The 22,746-nt window shown below is 71.6% G+C and overlaps 5 protein-coding genes across 5 annotated transcripts; 3 read left to right on the top strand and 2 right to left on the bottom strand.

Moving 5' to 3' along the window:
* Nucleotides 1-4,163: 4,163 nt before the first annotated feature.
* On the bottom strand, nt 4,164-4,340 carry AURANDRAFT_9050 (hypothetical protein; the record flags this gene model as incomplete). The annotated part of the gene is made up of 1 exon (XM_009033896.1): nt 4,164-4,340. A coding segment is annotated over one exon (177 nt), but the record flags the coding sequence as incomplete, so codon positions are not given.
* A 7,971-nt stretch (nt 4,341-12,311) lies between these two features.
* On the top strand, nt 12,312-13,472 carry AURANDRAFT_60648 (hypothetical protein; the record flags this gene model as incomplete). Its single annotated transcript, XM_009034433.1, has 1 exon — nt 12,312-13,472. The coding sequence occupies one exon, from the start codon at nt 12,312-12,314 to the stop codon at nt 13,470-13,472; it is 1,161 nt and encodes a 386-aa protein (XP_009032681.1).
* Nucleotides 13,473-14,379: 907 nt separating this feature from the next.
* Nucleotides 14,380-16,448, top strand: AURANDRAFT_60647 (hypothetical protein; the record flags this gene model as incomplete). The annotated part of the gene is made up of 2 exons (XM_009034434.1): nt 14,380-15,144; nt 15,327-16,448. The coding sequence occupies 2 exons, from the start codon at nt 14,380-14,382 to the stop codon at nt 16,446-16,448; spliced, it is 1,887 nt and encodes a 628-aa protein (XP_009032682.1).
* Nucleotides 16,449-18,752: 2,304 nt separating this feature from the next.
* On the bottom strand, nt 18,753-20,888 carry AURANDRAFT_60646 (hypothetical protein; the record flags this gene model as incomplete). The annotated part of the gene is made up of 1 exon (XM_009034077.1): nt 18,753-20,888. The coding sequence occupies one exon, from the start codon at nt 20,886-20,888 to the stop codon at nt 18,753-18,755; it is 2,136 nt and encodes a 711-aa protein (XP_009032325.1).
* A 157-nt stretch (nt 20,889-21,045) lies between these two features.
* On the top strand, nt 21,046-22,217 carry AURANDRAFT_60645 (hypothetical protein; the record flags this gene model as incomplete). Its single annotated transcript, XM_009034435.1, has 3 exons — nt 21,046-21,322; nt 21,373-21,620; nt 21,798-22,217. 3 exons carry the CDS (start codon nt 21,046-21,048, stop codon nt 22,215-22,217), a joined length of 945 nt encoding a protein of 314 aa, XP_009032683.1.
* Nucleotides 22,218-22,746: the final 529 nt, after the last annotated feature.

Here is a 22,746-nt window from a genome sequence, read left to right as displayed (position 1 = left end):
AGCGAGCGACACGCGGAGCTCGACCGCCGCGCGTCGGCCATTTTGCAGGAGAACGTCGCGGTCATCTCCGACATGCGCGAGAACCTCCAGAAAATCAGCCTCGTCGACAACATCCCGCTCATGAAGAAGTTCAACGACAACGTCGCCGCGACCTTCGCGCTCCTCGAGCAGCTCGACGCCAAGACGCCGCCCTTCCCCGTCGAGGTCAACACCATGTTCCTCAACAACCCGATCGGCGACCTCAACGGCGCGCCCGCGGCGGACGGACCGCCGCCGCCGGCGTCGCCCCAGCGCTGAGGCGGGGCCGCGCCGGCTCCAGCGGCTCGCCCCCCCGTCCGGAGTGACGAAGTCGAGTAACCGCGCCCCAGCGACTGTGCAACATTCGCGTTCGGCATCGTAGCAACGGACAGTTAATGCAACGACGAATTCACCTCGGCCGGGTACTGCTCCTCGAACTGCTGGCGGCTCAAGCACATGGTAGGTCCCAAAGCCATTATCGTCGGGCGGTTCGAAGAAGAGGGCGATGCCGCCGCTCGTGTCCCCCCAGAACGAGTTGTTGGGCAGGACTTGCCAGGAGTACTCGCGCTCCTCCTTGACGTCTTTCTTGACTCCTTCTCGCACCACGCACGTATGGTTCTCGTCGCTCCGCATCTCGATGGTCTTCCATTCCGAATTGAGGAGTTTCTTCTTTCGCCACTCCCAAGTCTTGCCGACCTTGTCCGACCACAGGGGCAGGTTCGCTTGAAAATCGTTCTCCTCGTGTTCGTCCACCACCACCGCCTTCTTCTTTTTCTTCTTCCCTGCTTTCTGCATCATGCGACTGGGCGAGCTGCCGGATCGTCTCACAAAAGCTGGTCTGAATTGGCGGCACCGGCCTAGATCGTTCGATTGCTGCCCGCCATGCTCATTATGATCATTCGCGATCTTGAAGAGATGCTGAAGCCAAGAATCCGGGATTCCGGATCGTCGGATCGCGATGGGCAGCCGGATCGAGACCACGCATCGTGGGCGCGCATCGATAGGCGGCGAGAAGGCTGCCGGCGAGAAGGGCAGCCTGCCGGCGAGAAGGCTGCCCATGGCCATGCGCACCGTCATCACAGTGGCGTGCATGGTGCGCACCTCCGCGTCGCGGTCGCCGCCGGCGCGCGGCGCCGCCGCGACGAGACGGGCCTCGCCGAAGGTCCTCGGGGCGACGACGCGCGTCGACAACCTGCTCGGCATGAACGCCATCGGCAACAAGGGCAAGCTCTGGACGTCGCTCCGGCGCGCCTACGGCCGCGACCGGGCCGCCGAGCTCATGCCGCTGACGTACAACCTGACGGACCCGGCGGACGTCGCCCTGCTCAAGGCGGAGCACGCGCCGACGTCGCGCTACGTGTGCAAGAACGTGCTCAAGAGCCGGCGCGAGGGCATCCGCGTGACGGACAATCTGACGTTCGTGCTCAACGCGCGGAAGGAGGGCTACGGCATCGCCCAGGTCTACGCGCGCGACGTGCTCACCGTCGAGCGGCGCAAGGTGAACGTGCGGGCCTGGCTCGTCGTCGCCTGCGACGGCCGCCACCGGCCGACGGCCTACCTCTACAAGGACGCCAAGTGCCTCTACGCCACGGCGGACTACGACGAGGACGCCGACGACGACGCCGCGCGCGTCACGGCGACGATGCACGCGACGATGCACAACAGGCACAAATCGGCGAACTTGCCGCAGACCGTCGCGGAGCTGGGGCCCGCGGTCGCGGACCGGGGGGGCTCGCCGGAGACGCTCTTCGCGTCCATGCGGCGGGCGCTCGGCGACGTCTTCGGGGCCGCGCGGTCGAAGATCTGCCGGGCCGAGGCCGTCGGGAGCCAACAAGCTCGGACGATGATCTTCGGCGTGGATTTCTTGTTCACGGGCGCGCTCAAGCCGCTCGTCATCGAGGTCCAGGTCTTCCCCAATCTAAAAGCCGCCGACGCCGGCGACTTCGCGCTGAAGCAGCGGCTCATCGCCGACTTTAACGACCTCAGCGCGGAGCTCCACCGCGGCGCGGACGTCCGCGACGTGCCCGCGGGCTTCGTCGCCGTCGACGCGACGTCGTCGCCGCGGGCCGGCGCGTCGGTCGCGCCGCCGGGCACGCCCGCCCAGGTCGTCGCCCGGGCCGTGCCGGGCGCCCAGCTCTGGCGGTCCCTCGCGGGGAAGTACGGCCGCGCGGCCGCGGCGACGCTCACGCCCGCGACCTACGTGCTCACGGACCCCAAGGACGCCGCGCTGCTCGCGCGCGAGTTCCGCGCGGGCGACGCCTACGTGCTCCGCAACGGCCGCGGCAACCGCAAGGGCCTCAGGCGCGCGCGGGACCGCGACGCCGTCTTGGGCGCGCGCCGAGCCGGCTACGCGCTCGTCCAGGCCTACGAGCCGTCGGCGTTCACCGTGGACGGCCGGCGCCTGAGTCTGCGATTGTACGTCTTCCTCTCGCGCGACGCGCGCGGCGCGCGGCGCGCGTTCCTCCACCCCGCGGGCCTCTGCCGCTACGCGACCCGGGCGTACGACGCGGACGCGGACGACGACGCGTCCCACGTCGCGAGACCGCAGACCTCGAAGCTGCCGGCGACGGTCGCGGATCTGGAGGCGCGCCTCGGCGCCCGGGACTTTGGCGCGCTCTTCGCCAAGGCGGCCGGTGCGCTCGGCGCGGTCTTCGCGGCGTTGGCGCCCGACGCGCTCCGCGGCGGCGCGGGGCCCCGGGCCGCGGTCTACGCCGCGGACCTCGTCGTGACGGCGAGCCTCGCGCCGCGCGTCCTCGGCGTCCACGCTGCGCCCAAGGAGAGCGCGGTCCGGGAGGACTTTGGGGACTTCGTCGCCGCGCTCCGGGAGGACGACTTCGCGCGGTCCGCCGCCGTCGCGGGCCTCGTGCCCCTGCACGCGCGCGCCCAGTACCGCTAAGATTGCAGCTCAGCTCGCCACCGGTCTTCCGGCACGCGCGCGCCCAGTACCGCGAAGCATGTTACAGCTCGCCGCTGGTCTTCCGGCAGTCGACCGCGCAGAGGTTGCAGGACCGGGGGCACTTGTCGAGCATGGCGTCCTGGTCGTCCATGGAGTACTCGTGCACGAAGCTCAGGTGGTAGCGCAGGCAGTCGAAGCCCGCGTGGGCGGCGCAGTGCTCGCCGTACTTGTCGACCCACGTCGCGTCGTCGTCGCAGGGGCAGTCCTCGACGCGCCAGGCCTCGCGCTCGATCGCGTGCGCGCGCGCCGCGCGGACGCGGAAGTCGTTCGGTCGGTCGCGCGCGTAGGGGTGGTCCAGCGCCTCGCGGAGGAACTCGCCGGTGCCCTCGTAGTGGCTGGCGTCGGTGTAGAGCGCGCGGTAGTAGAGCGCCATGAACCCGCCGCGCTTGGGGTTGTCGCCGCACGACTGGGGCACGTCCTTGCCCTCGAGGAAGAGGCCGTGGATCGCGCCCGTGCACGGCGACGAGAAGCTCGTGATGTAGTGTTGCTGGGCGACCTCGCGCGCCTTCTCGAACTCGTCGCCGCCGCGCCGCGTCGCCGCGGCGACGTAGAAGAGGAGGTGCTCGACCTGGCCGGGGACCGTCTCGAGGACCGCGACGAGCGCGTCCATCGCGTCGTCGTAGCGCCCCGCGAGGTAGAGCACCTGCGCGTGCTGCAGCACGAGCGACGGCGCCTGGTCCTGGTCCGCGACGGCCCAGGAGAAGATGTGCGCGCTCTGGTTGTGGTCGCCCATGGTCATCATGAGGACGGCGTGGTCGATGGCCGCGTTGGCGCTCTTCCAGGCGACGTGCGGATAGGTCGTGGTCGTCTCCGCGCCGGCGCCGGCGGCGGCGGTCGCGAGCAGCGCGGCGGCGATGCAGAAAAGGCGAGGTGAGCGCATCGCTGAGGTTTTCGTTTGGAGATCGGGTCCCATCGGATCGATCGTCGCAATTTCTGTTCAAGTGCACATCACGTGCAGTCGTTGAACGAGGCCCTCGATCCGGCCGTAACTCCGCCCGAAGTCCTCAAAAAAAAAAATGCCACCAGACACCCCGTTTTTAAAACCCGACCCTTACGTCGACTCCTCCTCGTCCTCCTCCTCGTCCTCCGGCTCCTTCTCGACGGGTCGGACGAGCTGGAGCGTCAGCGGCCGCGGCGAGTTCTTGATGAAGGTCATGGCCTTGTCGAAGTCGACGGAGTCGGCGCAGGTGTCGTAGTCGCGGCGCGTCTGCTCGTCCGCGAGGACCGCGTAGGCCTTGTTGACGGCGACGAAGAGCGACTTGCGGCCGCCGCGGTCCGGGTGCGTCTTCAGCGACGTCTTCTTGTAGGCCTTGCGGATGGCGGACTCGTCGGCGTCCTTGGCGACGCCGAGGAGGCGGTAGGGGTCGTTGTCGGACGACGCGGGCCGGTTCGAGACGCCGTCGCCGTTGACGCCGACGAGGCGGCTCCCGACGACGATGCCCGCGGCGTCGGACTGCCCCCCGGGCTTGACGTGGACGACGGCGATGACGTGCTTCCCGTTGACCGTGTGCTGCTCCAGGCGCAGGCCCAGGGGCCCCGGCCGCGGGATCGTCGCGTCGTACGTGCCCGGGTCGCGGCCCGCGGGCTCCGGCGCGGGCGCCGCCGCCGCCGGCGGCGGCGACCGGGGCGCCGGCGACGCCGCCGCGGGCGCCGGCGGCGGCGGCGCGGCCTCGCTGCGCAGGAGGCTCAGGCGCAGCGGCCGGTCCGCGCCGGCGATGACGTGGCGCACGTCGTCCAACGTGAAGCCGTCGAGCGGCTCGCCGTTGACCGCCGCGACCTGGTCGCCGACGAGGATCCCCGCGTCGCAGGCCGGCAGGTTGTCGCCGACCTCGCTGACGACGAACGTCCGCGGCGGGCCCGGCGTCTCCCGGAGGCCGAGGCCCAGCGCGCCGTCCTGGTCGATGACGACCTCGTAGACGTTGAGCGTCGCGGCGCGCCCGCGCGTCGACGCCGCCGGCGCGTCCCCGTCGCCGTCGCCGTCGCGCAGGCTCGCGGCCGCGGCCGCGACCGCGGCTTTGAGCTCCGCGACCATGCGCATCGCCGCGTCGGACTCGAAGACCAGGGACAGCTCGAGGTCGCCGCGCGCCGTGTCGTCCGCGGCCGGGTCGCGCGGCGGCGACGCGGGCTCGTCGCCGCGGTAGAGCAGCGCCGGCGACGCGCCGTCGCCGCCCAGCGCCGCGACGTAGGCCATGGACTCGTGCAGCGCCGGCGCCCGGTCCTTGAGCCGGTAGCTCACGGGCGCGCCGCGCGCCGGGTAGTGGTCGTGGACCTGGCCCGCATGGTCGACGGGCCGCTCGCTCAGCTCCCAGGGCGGGCACGGGTAGCCCGCGGGCGGCGCGCCCATACTGTTGTGGCTGCCCCAACTTTGGGCCGCCTTCAAGGAGCCCCGAGTTGAACTTACGGTAAAAATTCGACGGGCTCCTCCCACGTGCTCGCCGGCAGGGCCATGCCGCTCGGCGCCACCTTCAGGCCGCCGGCGCTCTTCTGCTTCTCGAGCCGCAGCGCCTCGCGGTAGCTGTCCGTGCCCGAGCCCGCGAGGAGCCGCTTCGCGTGCGGCGGCTCGGAGAAGGTGCAGAGGCCGCCGCCGCCGCCGGGCACGGGCACGATCCAGTGGATGAGCGCGCGGCCGACCTGCGCGGCCCAGCAGCACCAGAACGCCTTGTAGCCGACGCCGAGCGTGAAGCTGACGTCCCTGCCGCCGTGCGTCGCGCCCGCCATGTGCGCGTAGCAGTCGTCGACGAAGCCGTTCAGGCCGCCGATGCCCGTGACGGCCGTCAGCGTGTCCGGCATGCAGCCGATGAGCTTCTGGAAGTTCGTGTCCTGGCGCCAGCGGATGCGCGTGAGGCAGCCCATCATGGCGAAGATTAAGGTGAAACACGTCACGTAGGCGTTCTGCTGCTGGGAGCCGACCCACGTCTCCCAGTCGCCGCCGCCCGACGCCGACCGGTGGCAGCCGTTGATCGTCGCGCAGTCGAAGATGCCCAGCGACCCGTCGTCGCCGTCGCAGAGCTTCGCCGCGCGGTCCCAGTTCTGCCGCTCGTTCGTGCAGCGGCTCATGGGCTGCTTCCACGCGTCCTGGCCCTCGTCGCAGTCGTCCCACGCGCATTTCTCGAAGACGATGGACCGGAGGCCGATCTCCGCGGACATGCCCACGCAGCCCGCCGCCGTCTCGTTGAGCATCACCCACGCGAAGGCCCAGTTCGTGTACGTGATCACGGTCTCGTCGTTGCTGCCCGCGCCGAAACAGCCCAGCACGGCGACGGGGATGGACGCCACGGTCAGCGCGAGCGCGAGGCCCATGAGCGGCTTCCGGTGCGCGTCGGCCCAGCGCGTGCCCACGTTGCCGAAGATCCGCATGCGCCGATTGTCGTTGAGCACGCGGTTGTGCGGATCGAAGACCCAGCTCAGGATCGGCACGGGCGGCGGCTTCGGGCTCTCAATGCTGTTCTCGTCGAGCCAGAAGCCCGGGCAGCACCGCTCGTCGCAGCCGTCCGCGGGATGCGGCGGGTCGGACGACGGCTCCATGGGCGTCACGCAGCACGACGGCAGCGAAGCGTTCCCGCAGTGATTCGTGTGGCATTGCGAGTGGCACGACGCGTCGTCGACGTCGGGCTGCGTTGTCGTTGTCATGGTCCGCGTTTTACTTCCATAATTAAGCGCTGACTGCACTTTAGCTTCAAGAATCGTTCGCGCAATTATGGGCATTAAAATGCTGCCCATTAGCATCCTCATGAGCGCGCTCGCGGGCGTCACCTCCATGACCGTGACGCCGCTCGTCCAGGATGTGAAATCGCCCTCCTACACGATCCCGGGCGGCACCTGCATGGCCTTCTCCGTCCCATTCGAGGGCGGGAGCAAGAAGAAGATGGTCGTGGAGGTCTGGGACTCGGCGGAGTCGCTGATGTATGTGGCCGTCGGCACGGCGCGCTACAACAACAAGGACGCCTACGGCGACCCGGCGACGCTCAGCGCCTGCGCGACGCGGAAGGGCAATAACCCCTTCGACGACTCCGACGTCTCGCCGACCTGCTGGGGTGGGTACTACGACGACGTGGACGTGTCCGGCTACCTCGACCTCGACTGCGACGACCAACTCGGAAGCGCGGCCCTCGAGATGGGCGGGGATTCCACTGCCGAGTTCAAGTTCATGGCCTCCGACGACGACGGGTGCAAGACGGAGGACGGCACCTACTACATCTACGCGTTCGCGAGGGTGACGACGACCGTGAACCTCGAGGTCTCCAAGGGCGGCGTCGGCTCCACGTGCAAGCTCTCGAAAGCGTCCTCGCTCGCCGGCACGATCGTCGGCCTCATCTTCGCGTGCTGCTTCTTCGGGTGCATCTGCGCGGGCTGCTTCTATATGAAGAATCGGCGCCAGCAGGACCCCCACCGCTACGGCTACGGCTTCTACGGCGGCGCGGCGGTCCCGCCCGCCGGCGGCTACGCGACGGCCGGCCAGCCCGCCGGCTGGGCCGGCCAGCCGCAGCAGCCGGTCGCCGGCGTCGTCGTCTCGCAGCCGCCGGTCACCGGCGTCGTCGTCTCGCAGCCGCCGCAGCCGCCGATCACCGGCGTCATCGTCTCGCAGCCGCCCCCGCCCGTCGCGGGCGCCGTCGTCGTCGGCGGGCAGCAGCCCGCCTACGCGCCGCAGCCCGTCGTCGTCGCCGCGACCGCGCACCAGCCCGTCGCCTACGCCACGGCCCCGACGGCCCCGCCGACCTTCTCGGCCGAGCTCCCGTCGAAGCACTAAAGGCGCGCGGGCGCGCGCCTCCGCGCTCAGTTTTGCAGGACCTCGCCGAGCGAGGGCCGCTTCGCGGGCGTCTCGTTCTTCCCGCAGCAGACGATGTCGAGGAGGCCAATGGGCCGCTCGCTCGGCGGGACGCTGTACTGGGCCTCGACGGGGCTCAGCAGGGCGCCCGGGCAGGCGCACTGCTCGTCGCCCTTGGCCAGGTGCGCGAGGTGCGCCGCGTCGTCGATGGCCTCGTGCGCGAGCCCGTCGACGACGCCCTCGGCCGTGCGCACGCCGGGGATGGCCTCGGCCGTCTCGATGGCGCGGGCCACGGCGTCGCTCGTCGCGTGGGGCTCCTCCGGCGCCGGCTCCGGCTCCGGCGTCTCCATCGCGCGGAGCGACGCCGGGCTCGGAGGCTCGATGAGCCGCTCCTCGTTCCAGGAGATGTGCTTGCTCAGGCGCTTCGGCGCGCCCTTGCCGTCGCCCTGCTTCCACTGCTTCTTCCGCGCGTCGCGCCGCTTCTCGTACTCCGACTTTTTCTCGAAGCACGCGAAGAGGCGCCACGGCTTCCGCTCGCGCGGCGCGAACTTCGCGCCGCCGCCGCCGCCGCTTTTCCCGACCATGGCCGTGCCGCGCCGCTGGGCGACGCCGCCGGTCCGGATGTTCTCGGGCGGCGTGTCCCGCCGCACCTGCGCCGTCGGGCTGCTCGTCCCGCGCCGCACGACGCGGCCGCTCCCGCGCCGCGCCGCCGCCGACGCCGGCATGTTTCTCTGGGGTTTCTCGGCGCGTGTGCGGGAGCCGGCGCCGCGGCCGGCCCGCGCCCACGGACGGGCAGCACGGGCACGGCGGCGGCGGCGACGTGCAAGAACTCGGAGCTTATCGTATGGTCGAGTATGGCGACCCAGATATCTCGTTGTTGAGCGTCAACATCACGAGCTTGAATCGTGGGGCTATGTTGAGGCGCATGGGCTTCGCAGTAATGCGTGTATGCGCATGCAATAATGCGAGGCTAGTCACCTAGAAACATGGCTGCCATCATCAATGCACCAGCCATCGACGCACCGGCCATCGACGCGCCACCCGGCGACGCGCTCGCCTGCGCGAAGCGCGGCGACGTCGAAGCGCTCGCGCGCCTCGGCGCGCCGGCGCTGCGCGCCGTGGACCGCTACGGGTCCGGCGCGCTCCACTGGGCCGCCGGGCGCGGCCACGTCGCCTGCTGCCGCTGGCTCGTCGAGCGCGGCGGCCTCGACGCGTCCGGCGCCGCGGAGCCGCCCGTCGCCGGCGCCGCGCCGACGACGCGGGGCCGCACGCCGCTGCACTTCGCGGCGCGGAACGGGCGGGTCGCCGTCGTGCGCTACCTCGCCGGCCTCCCCGGCGTCGACGCCGACGCGCGCGCGTTCCGCGGCGTGTCGCCGCTGCAGCTCGCGGTCTGGCGCAACGAGCTCGAGACCGCCGAGGCGCTCGTCGACGGCCACGGCGCCGACGTTGCGCAGGTCAACGACGTCGGCTGCGCGCTGCCCCACTGGCTCGCCATCGCGCCGCGGGACGTCGCCGGGCCCGGCGGCGCCGACCTCCTGCCGCTCGCGCGTTGGCTCGAGGCGCGGCTCGGGCGCGCCGCCGTCGTCTCCGCGAGGAACGCGCATGGCCACGCGCCGCTCCACAAGGCCGCGTGGCTGGGCCACGACCGGCTCTGCGCGCACCTCGTGGGCCTCGGCGCGACGGACGCGGGGCCCCCGCGCGCGTCGGACGAGGCCGACGCCGCGGGCTACCCGCGCCTCGCGGCGTTCCTCCGGCTCCGCGCGGACCCGGCGGAGGCCGCGCGCTGCCGGGACCTCCTGGGCGTCGCCGACGACGCGGGCGCCGACGCGATCCGCGCCGCCTTCCGGACCGCGGCGCGGCGCGCGCACCCGGACGCCGGCGGCGGCGGCGGCGGCGGCGTCGGCGCCGCGCAGGCCGCGCGCGACTACCTCCTCCGGCGCCTGGACCCGGACCTGCGCCCGTCGGCGGACGATCGCAAGGCGACGCGGCGCGTGCCGCTGCTGCTGCGCGCGCTCGCGGGCGCGGCCTACGGCGGCGGCGCGCCCGCCGACGCGGCCGTGGCGACCTTCGGCGCGCGCTGCGCGGCCGCGGCCTCGGAGCACGGCGACGGCGGCATGCCCCTCGCGACGCTGCCGCGCAAGTTCAAGGCGCTCTGGAACGTCGAGCTCCTCGACGCCGCGCGGGACGCGGGCCTGCCCGCGCGCCGCGGCCTGAAGCGCGTCCTCTGGTCCATCAAGTTCGCCGTCGTCGTCCGCGGCGACGTCGTCCGCCCGCGCTGCACGGCCGCGGACGTGGAGACGGCGCTGCTCGATACCGGCTAGCTCTTAGGTTCCTCGTCGTTGTTGACCTGGGAGAGGATGGCGATCCAGATGATCTCGCACGCGTCCACCCAGAGCAGTTTGAGCTCCGAGGGGATGAGCGCGGAGAAGGTCACGGTGTGCACGACCGGCCAGAATCGGAGGCTCACTTGCATGCCGGGCAGCCAGGTGCTGTTGACGTCGTCGAGGATCGCCCGCGGGCTCCGCAGCGCGAACGCGCCGATGAGCGACGTGTAGAGCCTGCGCGCGGGGGTTGCGGCGCGGACGCGGAAAGAGACGCCGGCGCCGCGCGTGTTGTAGACGATGGACATGGGGCCCTGGTCGAGCAGGATCTTCGGCAGCACGCCGATGTCCAGCGAATCCATGTACCCCAGCCAGTAGTGGGCGACCGGGCCGTGTCCGACGAAACCGGCCGCGGAGCTCCTCGCGGCGCGCGCGAGGTCCAGCCGCTCGACGTCGCGCTCCTCCATGCGCAGGCCCTGGGCGAGCAGGTCGCCGACGAAGTAGCAGTAGGCGGAGGTCAGCGCTTTCACGAGCACGGGCCGCGCGAGCGCCGCCTCGTCGTACCAACTTAGCCAGTCCGTCGGGAACCGCCGCAGGACGTCGGCGGCCGTCGCGGCCGTGAGCCGGTGCGTCTCGTAGAGGTTCGCGTACTCGAGCGCGTCGTTGTGCAACAGCGCGACTGCCGAGGACACGGCGACGGCGCCGAGGATCGCACCATTCATCCTGCCGCTTTTCAGCACCAGCGCGTCGACGGGAGTTGCGGCAATCTCTGCAGCCGCGTCGGCCACCGCTCGAGCTGGCGGGCTGCGTCGACGCGTCGGCATCTGGATTGATTGCGTCGCCAGCGGCAGCGCAACTAGCGCCCAAAAGATGCGGGCCATCTCGCCGAGGTGACGGGCTGACTCTTCGCAGCATCCGATCGGAAGGCCTCAAACTTCAACATGAAGCGATGCCCGGAGATCGCCGCGCCCCGTGCGACCGTTCGCCGCTGTCGCCGCAACGAACGACAACACGAGACACAATTTCACTTAGACGAGCGAGCGCATGATGTACTTGAGGGGCACGGCGCGGTCCGGGTTCATGCCCGTCTCGTCCTGGTCGTCCTGGAACTGGCAGTGGCAGACGGCGTTGCCCGCGCCCGCGCGCCGCGCGGGCATGGAGACGACGGCGTGGTAGAAAGACGTCGTGTCCGGGTAGACCGCGAAGACCTCGTCGCCCTTCTGGAGGCGGTTCGCGGCCTCGCCGTCGACGATCGTCGCGAGGCAGGAGACGACGCCCGTGAGGACGTGGGCCTGGGGCACGCCGCGGCCGCTGTCCGTCAGCGGCACGACGCGCGACTCGCTGAGCTCGTAGACCTTGCGGTCGTCGTCCGCGTCCGCGACGTCGTAGCGCGCGACCTCTGCCTTGTATCGGACGACGCGCGCCAAAATCCAGGCGTCCTTGTCGTAGTCGTCGAGGCGGATGGCGACCTCGTCGCCGGGCCGCGCGGCGCCCACGGCCTCGAACTCGCCCGTCGCGTGCAGGTGCTCCGACAGCGCCGCGAGCTCGCCGTTGATGACGTCGATGTGGCGGCTCACGAGCGCCTCCGTCTGCGCGGCGACGGCGAGCTTCTCGTCGCTCAGCGCGTCGACGCGCCGCCGCTTCTCCGCGAGCGCGGCGAACTCCTTGGCCGGCGGCGCGCAGCTCCCGAGGTCCTTGGCGTCCTTCGTCTTCTCGAGCTTGTCGCCGACCTTCTTCGCGACCGCGGCCTCGGCCTTCTCGAGCTCGCCGAGCTCCTTGGACGCGACGCCGTCGAGCTCGTGGATGAGGTCGAAGTGGCGCTTCACGGCGCCGGGCACCGGCGCGATGAGCTCGATGACATCCTCGATGACCGTGTCCTGGGAGCAGCTCCGCAGCGACAGCGGGTCGCGCATGGACATGGCGCGGCCGTCGCTCGGTTCGCGGGCGCGGCGCCGCGGTCGTTCGCGCGCCTTCGGCGGAGCGGGGCGGCGCGGCGGCGGCGCGGGGCGGCGCGGCGGGCTGCGGCGGCGCTCTCCGCGGCGAGCTCTGCCAAAAAACAGCCCGGCCTCCAGCGCCGGCCGGCGTCGCCGCCGCCTTCGCGGTCGTCGCGTAGCGCAACCACCGCGCCGCGGTTCGCGCCACCATGGCCGACGGCATGAACGTGATGATCCCGCTCGGCGGCATCGGGTCGCGCTTCCAGAAGGAGGGCTACAAGTACCCGAAGCCGTTCGTGAAGGTCCTGGGCAAGGAGATGATCCTCTGGGTCGTCGACAACCTGAAGCTCGGCCCGAAGGACACGCTCGTCGTCGTCTACAACCCCAAGTTTCTCGACATGCGCGAGCTCATGGAGATGGTCGTCGAGCGCGTGCCGGGAACGGTGCTCGTCGAGCTGCCGCGGCCGACGCTCGGCGCGGCCGAGACGGTGCGCTTCGGCCTCGAGGGCCTCGACGCCCGGCTGCGGAAGCGGCCCTGCATGCTCGTCGACGGCGACACGTTCTACACGGCGGACATCGTGTCCGCGTACCGCGCGATCGCCGACGCGGCCGGCGGCTCGTTTTGCTTCGAAGACACGCAGCCCAAGCCCATGTACAGCTACGTCACGCTCGGCGCCGACGGCAAGGAGATCACGGGCATCAAGGAGAAGGTGAAGATCTCCGACTGGGCGAACACGGGCTGCTACTGCTTCCGCGACGGCGAGCGGCTGCTGCACTACTGCGGCGTCATCATCGACAGGGGCGAGACGCAGCTGAGCCAGGACATGAAGGGCGAGTTCTACACGTCGGGCGTCATCAAGGCCATGCTCGACGACGGCGAGCGCTTCGAGGCGCTCGTGCTCGACCGCGACTGCATGCACGTGCTCGGGACGCCCGCGCAGCTCGTCGACTTTTGCCGCGCGTGGCCGTCGCCCGAGGCGTACCGCGTCTGCTTCGACCTCGACAGCACGCTCTTCACGGCGCCGCGCGTCAAGGGCGACTACGCCACCTGCGAGCCCATCCCCCGGGCCGTGGCCATGCTGAAGCACCTCAAGGCCATGGGCCACTACATTATCCTCCACACGGCGCGCCGCATGCGGACGCACTCCGGCAACGTCGGCGCCATCGTCGCCGACGTCGGCGCCGTGACCATGGAGTCCCTGCGCAAGGCGGGCGTCGAGTACGACGAGCTCGCCTTCGGCAAGCCCTGGGCCCAGTTCTACGTCGACGACAAGGCCGTCTGGGCCTACGCGGACCTGGAGAAGGAGCTCGGCTACTACCCGCCGACGGCGCCCTGCGTCGCGTCCAAGTACGCCGCGCCGCCGACGCCCCGGCGCGCGGCGCCGCCGGCGCCGGGGCCGCCGCTCCTCACGGTCGCGCTCGCGGCCTACGCGGTCCTCGCGACCGCGGCGCTCGTCGCCCTCCGCGCGAAGAAGTAGGTAGATTTTTGGAGTTTAGACCGCGGGAGCGGCAGGTGTCGATCGAGGGAGCCCGCGCTCAGAAGCCGATGTCGTGCAGCGACAGCGCGACGATGACGACGTCGTAGAGCAGCGCGACGACGATGGCGGAGATGAAGACCTGGAAGTAGGCCTCGTTGCCCTTGCCGATGACGATGCCGGACCAGGGGCAGAAGTGGTTGTACTCCTCGATGAGCACCTGGCACTGCTGGCAGTAGATGACGCCCGGCGGTCGGTAGCTCTGCGCGTACTCGCTGTAGGTCCAGTTCTGCGCGAGGGGCTTGCTATAGCGGGGGAAGATGCCCGGGTCGTTGAGCGCCGTGCACAGCAGGCTCGTCACCGCCAGGATCGTCAGGCTCAGCCCGATGATGCGCTCGAGCTTCTCGTCCTGCGGGATCACCCAGACGTAGATCATGAGGCTCACGGACGTCACCACGCACAGCGTGATGATCAGAAAGTGCCAGTAGGGGCCCAGCACGAGGCGCCGCTTCTTCCCGTCGCTCCGGCTCCACTCGGCCAGGATGTAGATGTTCCCGAGCTTGCGGATTTTCAAACCGCCGAAGCAGACCTTCTCCTCCCGGATGGGCCAGTTCCCGCTCTCGACCATGGTCGCGCGCACCGGCGCCGCCGCACCGTCGCGGCGCGCACCGCCCCGGACACCCCCGCGGCCGACCCGAGGCACGGGACCGGCGGCCGACGACGACTACAGAGGCTGCCTCACCCCTCGTCCTCCAACTCTGGGTACCGATCTTGACGCTGTTTGTTGAACAGGCAATAAGGCTTGCGGCAAATAAGCGATAGAGCCTCTTAGAGTGGGCACGACCAGCCGCCGACGTTCGCGACCAGCAGTCCAAGGCAGCCGGACGATCGCAGCAGCGCGTGTCGCACGATGTCGACGCTCGGCATCGAGGTCGCCACGACGGTGGAGCCCATGGAGACGGACTACATCGTCGTCGAGGGCGCCGAGTCGACGGACGCGCTGGGCGCGGCGATCTGCCAATCGTCGCTCACGATCCGCATGGAGCGCGACGGCGCCGAGCTGGCGAAGCCGCTCGAGCTCACCCTCAAGATGACGCCGGACACGATCGAGCCCGTCTTCAGCGGCGCGAGTTGGGCGGGGACCGTGCTCTGGCGCGCGGCCGCGCGCCTCGTCGACCGCGCGCTGCTGGCGCCCGGCGCGCCCGTGAGCGTCGCGGGCCGGAGCGTCGTCGAGCTCGGCGCCGGGCTGGGCGTGCCGGGCATGGTCTGCGCGCGCCTCGGCGCAGCGCCTGTCGCGCTCACGGAGCAGGCGTCGCTCGTCGACCTGCTCGAGCGCAACGTCGCGGCGAACTTCGCGCCGGAGGCGGCGAAGACCATCGACTGCCGCGAGCTCTTCTGGTCCCGGGAGAAGGCGCGCGAGCTCCGGGACGAGCTCCTCGGCGGCGCGCCCGTCGACGTGATCCTCTGCTGCGACTGCGTCTACGTGCCCCTCTACGGCGACTGCTGGATCCAACTGCTCGAGGCCATCGACGCGCTCGCGGGCCCGACCTCCGACGTCCTCATCGCCGTCGAGCGGCGCCACGTCCGCGACGGCGACGACGGCGTCGACGCGTTCCTCGCGGGCATGGCCGCGAACGGCTTCGCCGCGAGCGAGCTCGCGACGGCCGCGCCCGTCGTGCTGCTGCACTTCACGCGGCGCGCCACCTAACGCATCTCGATCGATCCCGTTTTCTCGTGTTCAACTTGGCGACGTTGCCCCCTATTATGAAAATTGAGTCAAACTGTTTGGAGGTGGTGTGCTCCGATCGTCGCCCCCCGGGGGCTGCTGGTCCCTGAAACATGTCGTCCTACGACGAGGTCATGGCGGAGTCGCGGCGGCTGGCCCAGCGCCAGATCCAGCAGCGCAACGAGGCCAACGCGGCGGCCTGGGCGCGGGCGCACCCGAACACGCCGCCGCCCCGGCCGAAGACGCGGTTCCTCTTCTTCGAGTGGGACGCCTTCGACCTGTTCTGCTGCGCGCCCCAGGCCTGCGCCCTCCACCTCGAGGACCCCCTGGAGGCCGCCGAGTACGACGACTACGACGACTACGACGACGCACGCGCGGGCGGCGTGCTCCTCGACGTCGAGATCGACAAGCGCCAGGGCCTGGGCGGCTCCGTGCACACGATCCAGCTCGAGGCGCGGCTGGAGGAGGACGTGCCGGCCATATCGCCCGCGACGTCGGACCTGGGGCGGCCGCGGGACAACGCGAAGCGGCTCAGCGGCACGTGGGACGACGATCTGTACGACCGCGCGGGGGGCCTCGAGCGGAACCTCGAGGTCTTCGTCGAGGATTTGGACGAGGGCAGCCGCGCGCCGACGGTGGCGCTGACGCGCGACGCGCCGCGCACGCCCGAGCCGCGCCACGCGGCGGTGGACGTCGGCACGCCCGTGACGGCGTCGCGGCGCGCGTCGTCGACGAAGCGCGCGACGAAGACGGGCCACGAGGTCATGGTGCTCGTGCGCGACCCCGTGGCGTCGGCGGGGCCGCCGCCCGTCGACGACGACGCGCCGCCGCCGCCGCCGCCGCGGCTCCCCGCGGCCGCGGAGCCGGAGCCGGCCGCGGAGCCGGAGCCGGACGCGCCGGCGACGCCCGCGCGCGAGCCCGCGCCCGACGACGTCCACGACGCCGCGGGGCTCGTGGAGGAGCTGGAGCGCGTCGACGGCGACTTCAAGCGCTTCCGCCGGCTCTCGCGCGCGGTCGTGAGCCCGGGGTTCTCCTTGTCGTGCCGCGACCTGCCGGCGGTGCTCGACCTCTTCGACCTCAGCTACAACAAGATCAAGGCCGTCTGCAAACTCCACGCCAAGCTCGACGACAAGGAGGACGCCTTCGACGAGACCCTCGAGGCCCTCTTCGACGGCGCGAGCAAGGGCATGAACTGCGACCGGGTCCGCGGCGAGCTCGGCCTCCCGAAGAAGGGCCGGGGCGGCGCGGCCTGAGACGGCGAGCTCCGTCGTCGGGGACGGCGCGCGCGCGTAACGTGACGCGTCGAGAGCGGCGATGGCGGCTGTAACGGCCTCGACAGAGGGAACTTGAAGCCTCGTTGATGTTGCTTTTCGCACTTGCGATCATCGACACGACTGCGATGATGCGCTTTGCGGTCCTGCTCGCGGTGGCCCATGCGCTCGTCGCCACCACCCATATGCAGCAGCGCGCGTCGAAGCGCTTCATGTCGACCTGCGCCGAGCCAGCGATCAACTACGACGCCTGGCTCGAGGAGGCCGGCATCGGCGGCAAGTTCGCCATCGACGGCGACGGCGTGCGCGCGACGGCCGACATCGACGGCCTCGAGGTCGTCGCGACGGTGCCGGACGCGCTCGCGCTCGCCGTCGACGCCGACGCCGACTGGGCGGGCTCGCTGTGCCGCGCGGCGATCGAGGCGCGCGGCGCCGGCGGCCCGCGCGCGGCCTACGTGCGGAGCTGGACGGGCGGCGGCTGGGCCACGGACTCGGGCGACCTGGACGCCCGCGACCGCGAGCTCGACTGCCTGCTTGCGACGGGCAGCGACAACGACTTCGAGATCTACAAGAAATTCGGGCTGAAATGCCACCCGGCCGTGGACCGCGCGGCCTACCGCCTCGCGGCGCTCGCGGGCTGCCGCAAGGAGACCGCCGCCCGTGCCATGCTGAGCGCGCGCGGCTTCGAGTTCCGCCGCTGCCGCGAGGCGCTCATTCCCCTGGTGACGGAGCCGACGCGGACCGAGGGCACGGCGCGGCGGCGCCGCGAGCTCGAGGTCGCCGAGGTCTTCTCCAAGGCGCTCGCGCGCGCCGCGCTCGTCGACGCCGAGGGGGCGCCGACGGTCGCCGTCGTGCCCGTCCACGACGCGCTCCGGCACGCGCCGACCGCGAACACGAAGCTCGTCCGGGATCCCCGCTACGACGACGCCTTCTGCCTCGTCGCGACGCGGGCCGTCGGCGCGGGCGAGGCGCTCACGCGCGACTTCGGGACCGCGCCGAGCCTCGGCCAGCTCAACGGCGGCGACGGCGACGCCGAGGACGAGGCCCTGCGGCTCCTGCTCCACTTCGGCATCCGTCCCTAGTAATTGTTATTTCCGCTTCTGCGAATAGGGCCTCGCGGATGACCCGTGGTGGCCCTTGCCTTCTTTCCGCTGCTTGATTTGCTGCTTCTTCTCGCTCTTGTGGGCCCGGGCGCGCACCGACGCCTTGGTCTCGTCGAGCGCGAAGAGGCGGCGCGCCTTCGGGCACTCCGTGCAGAGGTCGAAGTCGAGGTTCTCCCGGATCTGGGACGCCTCGGACGCCGTGAGCGCCGGGTTCGAGCATCGGCAGCGCGCGCCGCGTTCGAGCCAGCAGTCGCCGAAGGTCCAGTCGTTCCGATCGACGACGCCGTACGCGTCGGAGGCCCCGGCGAGCGCCTCGCGCAGCGGCTGCAGGAACCACCGGGGCGCGCGCGCGGCGGCCCAGTCGACGGGCGCCGCGGCGGCGCCGCCGCCGGCGCAGCGCCCGGCGACGAAGAGCGCGTCGTCGCCGCGCCAGCGCGCGAAGTGGAGCACGCGCGGTCCCGTCGGCGCCGGCCGCGGGTCGTAGGCCGGGCCCCAGCAGAGCGCGCGCGCGTCGGCGCCCCGGCCCGCGTCGCCGAACGCGATCATGGAAGCGCTCGTCGGTCGGTAGGCCGACGACGACCAGTACGTCGAGCGCCGCGTCGCGGCGAGCGCCGCGAGGGCGACGTCGAGGCGCCCGCCGAAGGCGACGTCGACAAGGAACGTCGCGGCGGCGACGTCGCGGAGCGAGCCGCAGGCGCCGCCGTCGTCCGCGCGCACGAAGTCCACGCGGACGCCGTCGCCCGCGCCGTCCGCGGGGGTGTGGGGCGCGAGCGCGGCGCGAACGAGGGCGTACCAGAGCGAACCGTCTCGCACGAGCGCCGCCGCGCGCCGCCGCGTTAGCGAGCTTGTTTCCAAGAGCGCAGCGAGGCTGCGTACGCCGAGGAATGCGTGCGTCGCCCGCGCGGCGGCGCCGGGCGCGCTGCGTAGGAGGCAGCGTGGCGGGACCGCGACGTCGTCGCCGTCGCGCGGCGCGCGCGGCCAGCTCTGCGCGGCTCCAAGCCAGGGCGGCGGCTCGACGACCATTGCTTTGTACGGAGCTGCACGCTGCTTTGTACAGTTTTACGCGAGCCCCATGCTTGCTTCGGGAATGTTCGGGCTGCCCCGTCCGTTTAAAAGTGCACCTTGAACTGCTCGCGAAGTCAACGTTTGCGATCTCGGGTGGCGCGTCTACGTCTCGCTGCCGTTAGCCACTGACGCGGTCCGCGCGCTCCGACGCCCGCCGGCGGATCGCGGCGAGGAAGCTCTCGCCGGCCTCGGGCGCGGCGAGCTTCGCGCGCGGCGGCGGCTTCGCGGCGAGCTCCGGCGGGTCGTCGTCGTCGTCGTCGTCGATGAAGGGCGGCGTCAGCGACCGGCGGCGGAGCGTCTTCTTGAGGTCCGCCATGAGGTCGCCGCCGCCGCGCGCGGGTCGCGCGGCGAGCTTCGCGCGCACGCGCTCCGTCGTCTCCTTCTTCGGGAGCACGAAGGACCGCGCCGCGGGCCCGTCGGCGAAGGACGACGTCCGCCGGAGCTGGGCTTTGGCGAGGGACACGATCGACCCGCGCTTGCCCCGCGGCGCGTCCAGCGGCGGCGGCGGCGCCTCGCCCTCCGCGGAGTCGCCGTCGCTCCCCCGGAATCGGCCGTCGTCGTCCTCGGCGCCCATCGTCGCCGCCTCCATCATCTCCGCCAGGGACCGGGCGTCGTCGTCCTCCTCCTCGGCGACGTCGTAGGTCGTGACGACGGCGACGACGGGCGCGTCCGCGTCGAACGGACCCAGGACCTCGCCGTCGTCCGCCGGGTAGGCCGCGTGGCGCCGCTTGCGCTTGTCCAGAGACCCCGCGTCGTCCGCGGCGACGCGGCTCTGGAGCCGCTCGAGCAGGCCGTCGCGCCAGGCGTCCTTGCGCCGCGCCGCGTCGTTCTCGAACGCGAGGTCGCGGACGCGGCCGTACAGCGCCCGCAGCTCGCGGAGGTCCAGGTCCTCAAACGCGAACTTCCCCCGCAGGTCCGCGTCGTGGACCCGCGCCGCGAAGGCGTCCTCGGCGCGCAGGAGCCAGAGCGCGGGCCGCTCGTAGACGCGCTGCGCGAGCGCCTCGCTCAGCCCCGCGGCGACGAGCCGCTCGCGGCTCGTGCCGCTCGCGAAGACGTCCGGCGGCACGCAGGTCTTGAGCGCCCGGGCGGCGTCGGCGCAGGCCTCGCCGTTCGCGTCCCACCACCGCTCCCTGGCCGCGCGCTGCGCCTCGACGTGCTCCGGGTGGTGCGTGATGAACGTGTCCCACTTCTCCATCTCCGCCTCGGCCTCGGCCTGCGTGAGCTGGCGCTCGCTGGCGCGGCGCTTGCTCGCGCCGTCGCCGCCGACGATGACGGCGAGCGCGGCCTGGAGCCGGTGTTTCGCCTCCGCGAGCGGCACGACCTCGGTGATCGCGGACTGCCCTGCGGCCTCGAGCTGCTTCGTGAGCATGGCGATCTGCACCTCCTTCTGCTCGAGCTGGGCGCGCAGGCTGCCGGGCCCGACGTCGTGCTCCTCGCGCCGCCGCAGCGCGGCCGCGCGCGGCGACAGCGGCGACGCGGCCTCGCCGCGGCGCCGCCGCTCGGGCGAGCTGCCGAGGATCGCGTCGAGGAGCTCGACGCGGCCCGCGGCGCCGTCGGGCGAGACGACGCGCCGCGGCGGCGGCGGCGGCGCGCCGAAGTCGAGGCGCTTGGAGGTGGAAGAAGCGGCGCCGTTCGCGTCGCCGCAGGGGCGCCGCGGCCGCCGCGCCGTCACCGCGGGCACGGCCGCGGTGCGCGACGGCGCGAGCCAGGGCGGTTTCGCGTGCTTCGCCGACCGCGTCGACGAAGGCGGCGGCGGTTTCCGCGCCCGGGACGCGCGGGCGACGTTCTCGCGGACGTGGTCGCGCGGCGGCCGCCGGGTCGCCGCGCCCCGCGTCGCCGGGGCCCGCGCTTTCGGCGGCGGCGGCGGCGGCGGCGGCGAGGCCGGCGGCGGGCAGGACCGCTGGGCCAAGAAAAAGGAGTATTCGTCGAGAAACGTCGACTCGCTCGGCTTCACGCTCTGCCGCGGCCCTCCCTTCCCCTCGAGCTCGCGTTCCAGGCGGCGCCGGATCTTGGCGATCTCGCTCAGCGACGACCCCAGGGGCTGCGACGCCTCGTCGGCCATGACCTCGCGCCCGTCGCCGCGGGCCACGGACTCGAGCCAGGAGAGCTGGTGCTTGTGCGCCAGCTGGTAGAAGCGCAGGGCCTCGTCCATGGACGACCGCGACTCGGCCTGCCGGCCGAGCTCGATCATCTCCTCGGCGTGCGTGCGGCTGACCTTGAAGTCGCTCGACTGCGGCGGCGCGAAGCGGGCCATCGGCCACCCAGAGTGCCGATGACGACAAGGCGGTCGTTTGGAGCCTAGAGGAGCCCGATTTTCAAGCGTGGGGAAACAACGGCTTTTGGTAGTCAAGGGGCAGCCTTCCTAAAAAGTGTGATTCAGAGCGTGTGCACCGCTGCCGTCGTCGATTCAGATGGCTCGTCGCATCGTGCTCTCCGCTCTCGCAACGTCGCTGTCCGCGGCGTCGACGACGACGATCGACTGGAATGCCCAGTTCTCCGCGGATCCGAAGACGACGACCGTGGACGCCGACGCCGACCTGGTCTTTAGCTGGAGCGGCGGCCACGACGTGTGGATCATGGCGGACGAATTCTCCTACGAGGAATGCGACTTCAGCGGCGGCACGAACCTCGGCAGTTCGTCGGGCGTCGAGGTCAGCGCCCAGCCCGGCGAGACGGTCTACTACAGCTGTTCGCGCGCCGGCGTCCTGACTGAAACGACACCCACCGCCACAATTTAGGCTCCGTCGGCTCGCACTGCGCCGCCGGCCAGAAGGTCGCCGTCACCTGGGAGTCGGCTTCGGGCGCCGCGCCCGCGCCGACGGCGGGCCCCGCGCCGAGCCCGACGGCCGCGGCCGTTTCCTGCGCCGACGACGAGTCGTGGTACAAAAAGAACGCGCCGGCCAAGGACTGCGCCTGGGTCGCGAACCTCCCGGAGGACCGCTGCGGCGCGAAGGGCGACGATTCCCAGGCGTGGCAGAGCTGCCCGGTGACCTGCGGCACGTGCGCCTACGACTGCGCCGACGGCGGCGACTCGGACACGTGGCACAAGAACGGCGACGACTCGAAGGATTGCGCGTGGGCGAGCGCCGGCGCGTCGTTCATTCCCGATGGACTCGACCCGATGGACAAACCCGATGGACAAACCCGATGGACAAACCCGTAGGTCGTGGGTTTTTACTACAACCGGGCGTCGGTCATCGGCGAGGACGGGTCCCTCGCCTACGAGGCGTGCCCGTCGGCGACGCGTCGCTGCTACTACGACGGCTACGACGACTCCGAGACCTGGGCGAAGAGGGACCAGCCGTGGAAGGATTGCGCCTGGGCAGCGGAGGCGATGAGCCGCTGCATCGCCATCGGCGAGGACGGCTCCTACGGGTTCGAGAGCTGCCAGGCCGCGTGCCTCATCGGCAAGTACGCCGACTCGGAGTCTGGCGACGACGACGCGTGGGCCAAGAAGAACAGCCCGTCCAAGGACTGCGCCTGGGTCGCGAACGACGCGCCGGCGCGGTGCTCCGTCAAGGGCGAGGACGACTCCTGGGCGTTCCAGAGCTGCCCCGACGCGTGCACCATCGTCAACTTGTAGTGCATGAATCCCTCACTTAAACCAGTTGACTTAAACTGACTCCGCGCCGATGCGCGGAACTTCGCGCGTAGGCAGCCCGCAACAGCGACGACGCTGGTGCTGAAGCCAATGGCTCCGCGGCGTGTGCTCGTCGCGGCTCTGACGACGTCGCTGTCCGCGGCGTCGACGACGACGCTCGATTGGGTCGCCCAGTTCTCCGCGAACCCCAAGACGGCGACGATGGGCGCCGACGCGGACCTCGTCTTCTCCTGGACGGGCCACCACGACGTCTGGGAGATGGCCTCGGAGAGCGCCTACGAGGCCTGCGACTTTGGCGGCGGCGCGTACCTCGGCGCGGCGACGGGCGTCGCGGTGGCCGCGCGACCGGGCGAGACGGTGTTTTACTCGTGCTCCGTCGGCGCGCACTGCATCGCCGGGCAGAAGGTCGCCGTGACCTGGGACGCGCCGCTTGCGACGCCGGCGCCGTCGAAACGACCGACGCCGGCGCCGACGCCGCCGCCGACGCCGCGGCCGACGTGGGGATCCTCAG

The sequence above is a fragment of the Aureococcus anophagefferens genome (genome assembly GCF_000186865.1).
Source record: "Aureococcus anophagefferens unplaced genomic scaffold AURANscaffold_1, whole genome shotgun sequence".
In the NCBI taxonomy this organism is placed as follows: Eukaryota; class Pelagophyceae; order Pelagomonadales; family Pelagomonadaceae; genus Aureococcus; species Aureococcus anophagefferens.
This window is presented reverse-complemented; position numbering and strand designations above follow the sequence as displayed.